This window comes from Nicotiana attenuata, unplaced genomic scaffold (genome assembly GCF_001879085.1).
Source record: "Nicotiana attenuata strain UT unplaced genomic scaffold, NIATTr2, whole genome shotgun sequence".
In the NCBI taxonomy this organism is placed as follows: Eukaryota; Viridiplantae; Streptophyta; class Magnoliopsida; order Solanales; family Solanaceae; genus Nicotiana; species Nicotiana attenuata.
In genome coordinates, this window is record NW_017676565.1 from 29,961 (window position 1) to 36,665 (window position 6,705).

Below are 6,705 nucleotides of genomic sequence, written 5' to 3' on the forward strand. Positions count from 1 at the left end.
TTTTTTTTTTGCAGAGAAATGGAAGAGATAACTACTTTCATAAAAGGTGCCATATGTGAGGATCAATGCCTGGGCAGATGCCTTTACATACATGGTGTTCCTGGGACAGGAAAGGTATCTATTGGCTTAAGGGAATACCCTTGACTGATAACACAAGGCAGTCATGTTTTGCCTCTATCTTTTAGGCTTGTCAGACATTACTGATTTGTTCCTTTATCTGCACTATACTGCAGACAATGAGTGTACTAGCAGTAATGAGGAATTTAAGGTGTGAAGTTGATGCAGGGAGCATTAAACCTTATTGTTTTGTGGAGATTAATGGCCTAAAATTGGCTTCACCTGAGAATATTTACAGTGTAAGTTTGAAGTTCAATCTTTCTGGCGATGCAGACGATAGCTTTATTCTCTGAAATGTTTCTCTTAACTGTTTCAGGTTATTTATGAAGCACTTAGTGGACATAGGGTCGGTTGGAAAAAGGCTCTTCACTTCTTGAATGAGCGGTTTTCAGATGTGACTGAATGTAGCAAAGAGGACAACCGCCCATGTATTCTACTTATAGATGAACTTGATCTCCTGGTTACCAGAAATCAAGCGGTAAAATAATGCATCCTTTTATCCAGCATGGTAAATATCCAAAACAGCAAATTGCATGTTATGACCTTTTTTGTTTTAATTACAGGTTTTATATAACATTCTCGATTGGCCTACAAAGCCAAATTCCAAACTGATTGTTATAGGTGTGTGTGCAATTTGCTGTCAATGTTTCCTTCCATCTGCGTTGGTTATTACATGTAAAGATAAAATGGTAACTTTTCTCACCAACAGGTATTGCAAATACTATGGATCTTCCGGAGAAGTTGCTTCCGCGGATTTCAAGTCGTATGGGCATACAAAGACTTTGCTTTGGTCCATATAACTATCAACAGCTTCAAGAAATTATTGTAACTCGCCTCAATGGAATTGATGCCTTTGAAAAACCGGCAATTGAATTTGCTTCAAGGAAGGTTGGTCCTTCTGTGGTGCATCTCTACCAGGAGCTTATCTTTATTACCTGATTCTAATTATCACAATACATACTTGAGCTTGTGTGCTGTTGTAAATGTGATACTTAAACTGATTTTAAAGCAATGTCCACTTTACACATAAATCCAGGTGGCAGCCGTTTCAGGCGATGCACGCCGTGCACTAGAAATATGTAGGCGAGCTGCGGAACTTGCAGACTATCATGCTAAGAAATTGCTATCAATTCCCAATTCTGCTGCAGCAGGTGAGAGCTAAATCTCGAACTATGTAGACACTAGTGGCAAGAAAACAAATACTTGGAATTCCAGTAGAAGGAAATACACATTTGTTCTGGCGATGAACATATGTAACAGATGGAGTGTTGTCTACATCTTTATCTCTATTTCCTAGTGTCAAATTTCTTAAACTTGTGATACATGTTTCAGCAATCAATGCACCTCTTTTATTCCCCAACATATATTTCATTCACCAATTGAATTCAAATAGGGTATCACGACTGTTAAAACCTTAGAATGCAAGCACTCAAACAATAAAAGGATGCCTCATGAGATGCATCAATGAGCTAGTGCCTACAAATGATAAATTGAATTCAACCCAGTAGTCACATTCAACAGGAAGCTGATTTACTAGACATGTGCCAATCATGTAAGCTAACTTGATAGTTTCCATTCTTTACATAATCAACTGTGCCATCTCCCAAGATTTTATGGTGTTACCTTTGGTGTTTCAAGGGTTGGCGTATTTCATTAACCAAGGTGGATTCTTAGGTTCTTATAGGCAATCTCTTGATATCTTACTTAGTAATGAAGCAGCATCAGTATTAGCTGTTTTGAGTAACAAAATAGAATGTACAGCAATCTTCATTCTTGCTATTCATAGCAATTGATCTCCTAGGTGTTTTCATGGTGGTTGGAGACATCAACTACTGCTTGCTGCTATTATCTTTTAGCTAGGTGGTTTTATACAGATTACTAATCTATGCTTGCTTTATGTTATAGGTAAAATGCTTGTCAGAATGGCAGACGTTGAAGCAGCCATTCAGGAAATGTTCCAGGCTCCTCATATCCAAGTGAGTCCAAAAGGAACACCCTGTGGTGTAATCTCAATATTCATTTTAGTTAAAGGGGACTTATCTTCTCGATAACAATCAAGAGTCCACTTTTTTTTTTTTCCAGTTATAGGTAAAATATATAGTATAAAACTAGTGGACTAAGCCAGTGCCCAAGGTGTAATTAGAGGTTATGCAAATTAGCTATTGTGTCTAACATTGCCTCTACATCTTGTACAATAGCTAGTTTGCACCAGATAGCTAGCAACGAAATGCATCTATGTTTAAGGCTATGTATGTTCTTCTAATGCCTTAAAAAATTTTGCAATTTTTTTCAAGCCAAACGGTCCACCAGATGGCTTGAGGTAGTGTTCCACGTCTTTTGAGCTTTGCGCAGCCCCTCCCTGGTCCACCACTTCAGCAGTTCTGCAATGGAATATGGCATGACGCAATACATGCCAAGTATTGACAAAAACATGTTCTGTAACTGACTTGTTACTCTGCAATGCTCAAAGAGGTGGTAACTTCTTCAGACTGTTCTTCGCACAGCGTACATCTACTGCAAAGCTGAAAACCTCTCTGTTAGAGGCTTGGTTTGGGTGAGACATGCCTCCCTAGCCACAATCCAGGAGAAGCAAGAGACCTTAAGAGGCGCCAAATTGAACCAGATTTTTTTTCCAAGGCCCCTGTTGTTGAGCCACTTATCTTTTTTTCTTTCTCTTTTGTCTTGCCATTGCCATTGAATGGTGGCGTAGTTTTGTAAAAAAAAGCTAAAATTTTAACTCTCTGCTTCACCAAAACCTTTTGGGTCTCCAAATCGATGTCTCCAATAGTTTATAATCCTATCAATTGCTGGAAGAATCAGCTTTTTTAAAGGCACGCTTAAAGCGCCCTTAAGCCCTGAAGCTTGGGGAAAATCAGGTTGTGTGCTTCGTCTCGCTTAATTGGCGCTTTAGCGTAGGCGTCAACCAAGGGGCTAAGGCATGTGCACCTTCACCCTTGCGTTCGGTCCTTAAGGGCACAACAATATACATATAGCTTAATTATAGGTTTTTCATTCCTTTGTCCAGATAATTATCCTTTGCATTTATAGTTGCATTTTCTTGCATTACATTTCTATATTTGTTTCTCTTCATTGGTGCTTTTCTTCGAAAAACCCCACGCTTTAACTGCGATTTGCGCTTAAAGCTCCAACAGACTTTGGTGCTTTTTGAGCTTTTCGCTTTTGACTACTCTGGGAAGAACGGGAGTATCCTTATATGCATGCAAGCATTGAAATGCAATTTACCAAAGGAGTTCTGCTGACCATCTCTTAGTACAAAATGGGAGCTCCAACAATTTCTTAGTGCAATCCTGTTATGACTAGCTCTGTTCTTCTGTAGTTGATCCATAAGGATGTAGCGACTAAGTGCTAGCTAATGTTTCACTGGCTATGTGTGTGTGTTGGAGGGAGGGTGGGGGATAAGGATTTTGTTTCTTTATACACTGTATCATAGTGCTTGCAATATATCAAATTATTTGTTTTTCGTAGGTGATGAGAAGCTGCTCCAAACTGAGTAAAATCTTCTTGGCAGCTATGGTTTATGAGGGTCATAAGACAGGGATGAGTGAGACCACCTTTGACAAGGTAGGTTACCTGTCTTCTGTCTTTTGCAGTTTCGCCTCTTTTGGCATCTATGATTTAGTGATGGATTATGTGTCTCTTGTAGTGAATAAACCGGATTAGTTGATCTCTTCTCCAATTTACTCTTTCCCCTTTGATTCTACTCGTTCTTCTAGCTTGTTTTTTATGCTCTTATCTTAAAGTCTTCTGGCCTATCTCTCATGTGTAGTAGCTTGATTCTTTTTTAAGTTTGCTCCCTAACATAGTTTTCTCAATGCAGTTGGCAATAACTGTTTCCTGTCTCTGTACAAGCAACAGTGAAAAAATTCCAGGGTGGGATATGCTTTTAAAAGTCGGGTAAGCCACAATATTCTTTCGTTCCCTGAAATTTTCAAGCGAGTAACTCTTAACTTTGCATTAATGAGGTTCCAGATTCCTTGTTTAATTGCTCTATATCGTGAGCGGCAAGCCCTGATCCTTTCATTAGCAAATTCTGGTAGGAAAACACTCCTTACGTTGTTGGTAGCCCCAGGCTGTCATCATGAACGATTAGTTCCGTGTTCTGATGATGCCATTCTCATAATGTTGTGAAATACATTTAACCGTTGATATGAATAAAAGTGGATGCCAGTGAATGGTGACTATAAATCCTCTTTCATTTGGTTAATTATCCTGCTTATGTCATTTATTTTGTTTGGTGGCAGATGCAAGCTTGGTGAATGCAGAATACTTCTATGTGAACCTGGAGTGAAGCATAAATTGCAAAAGTTACAGCTCAACTTCCCAAGGTCAGTTTCTTTTAGGTCCTCGGTTGTATGTGAATCAACCCTTATTCCTGACTTTCTCTTTCAAGTAAAATGTCGTTATAGTAGCTCATCCTGAATAATCAAAATGCATAATCATGCGTGCCCAAAGTCTTAACAGTGACAACTTTGTTATGATAGACTCAAAAATACATTTATCCACACATTTGAGAAAGAAACTCACCATCTGACTAATGGGAATTTTATCTGTCAAATTTGTTGTTCGTCCATGTTTTTCCTTGTTTTTGGGAAGTCTAGGCTAAGTTGGATTGGGGTTCCTCAGCATTTTTAAGGTTTTCAATTGTACCTGATTCTTTTGGGGCCTAAGCGTTTTGGTTATAGCCGATGGCATGACTTGAATTCAGGAATCTTAATTGTGTAAACCCTCTTATGAAAGCTTATCATTCTGTTTATATATTAAGATCTTCAAAATGAAGACCTTATGCTTGTTCTCACATGGATGATCTATATTAGGAAAGAAATGTTTCAGATAGGATATTCAGGATGAGTAACTTATTGCTCTTTCCAGAGATCATCTGTTAAGTGAAATTCTTTCATTCAACTAATGATCCTATCCTTTTTTAAGTGTAAGCTGTTTTAATCCATCAAAATAACCTCTTGAAATGTTGGCTTTTTGAAAAGATTATGGTGAAGTGCTCTTTCATCCTACTACTAATCCTGTAAATTTTTGGAAATCCCTTGTTTTAGTAGGTTTAATCATCAATAACTCTACAGACGCTAAAGTACTTCCAGCCTTATTAGGATGAAACTGTCACGACCCGGATTTCCCACCATCGGGATCGTGATGGCGCCTACTCGTGGTAGCTAGGCAAGCCAACTTATTTACCTTTCATTAATAAATAAATCTGTTAACAATCTATAGCATCAATAAGAAATATGAAATTTAATAATAATAATAATAGCGGAAGTCTAATTTATAAGTCTGAATCAAAACGCGGAATAGTCAACAATAGCCTCTACCCAAGATTTGGTGTCACATTTCTCACGAACCACTAAGAATAAACTAAATACAAAGGTCTGAAAGAATTATAACAGCTGTCTGTCTCGAAAACAATGAGGCAACAGTCAAAAGGAAAACATAAAGAAGAGACGCCGGGCCTGCGGACGCCTTCAAGGCTACCTCAGTCTCGTGAATAGGAAATTCTGCTCCCGAACTACTGCTGCTGCTGCTCCTCAAAACCTGGACCTGTGCAAAAATGCACAGAAGTGTAGCATCAGCACAACCGACCCCATGTGCTGGTAAGTGTCTAGCCTAACCCCGGCGAAGTAGTGACGAGGCTAGACTGGACATCACACAAACCTGTGCAGTTATAAATATACAACGGAAACAAAATACCAAACAACTAGTAACATGGGAGGGGGAAAATATGCTGTGGGGAGATACAATATTAACAGCAATCCAGAGTAACAACTAAACAGCTTAGGTTCCCAATGAACAAAGAATCAATACTCAATTACAAACACATAGCCTCAATAACTGTTGCTGCGTGCAACCCGCTCCATAATTACTATTGTTGCGGCGTGCAACCCGTTCCATAATTACTATTGTTGCGGCGTGCAACCCGCTCCACAAATACCACTGTTGCGGCGTGCAACCTGACCCATATTATTTATCATGTATAATTGTTGCGGCGCGCAACCCGATCCTCACCTTTTACTGTTGCGGCGTGCAACCCGATCCTCAATACCATTTAACAGTCCGACTCCCCAAACAACAGACACAATTAAGGGGCATAAAAATAAGTAAATATTTGACAAACATCCCGGCAAGGGAACAACCAACAACGCTTTCTCTTTCTTACTTTTCTTATCTTATGATTCGCTCTACTATTTTGAGCCAACGCTCCAAGGATCAAGTCATTTCGTATAATTTCAATATTCGTATCACAATTCGAGCCTATGCTCCCAGGAATCAAATGATCATGTTACCGTTCACATGTTATTCACAACATATAGAAATCCTCCCATAAACATGGAGTTCACAACCAAGTCATGATAATCACGTTATAAGGACTCACGATCATGCTAGACTCCAATGTATAGATACTCGTCACCATGCCTATACATCGTACTCGATCACATAGCAATTAGCAACAAGACTCAACTCCTATTCCCTCAAGCTAGGGTTAAACCAAACACTTACCTCAAAGCCTTGAAATCCACTTAATCCTCAACTATTGCTTACCTCGTGGTTCCACCTCCAATT

At 39.0% G+C, this 6,705-nt stretch overlaps 1 protein-coding gene across 2 annotated transcripts in view; it reads left to right on the forward strand.

Moving 5' to 3' along the window:
• Positions 1–4,463, forward strand: part of LOC109221088 (origin of replication complex subunit 1A-like) — a gene marked incomplete at its 3' end in the record, with an annotated part of 7,849 nt that extends 3,386 nt beyond the window's left edge. For both annotated transcript variants that reach the window (XM_019385548.1, XM_019385549.1), the window contains 10 exon segments: positions 15–114; positions 234–356; positions 434–595; positions 681–738; positions 827–1,005; positions 1,154–1,268; positions 2,023–2,093; positions 3,604–3,699; positions 3,956–4,032; positions 4,380–4,463. In XM_019385548.1, coding sequence (XP_019241093.1) covers positions 15–114; positions 234–356; positions 434–595; positions 681–738; positions 827–1,005; positions 1,154–1,268; positions 2,023–2,093; positions 3,604–3,699; positions 3,956–4,032; positions 4,380–4,463 — 1,065 coding nt within the window.
• Positions 4,464–6,705: the final 2,242 nt, after the last annotated feature.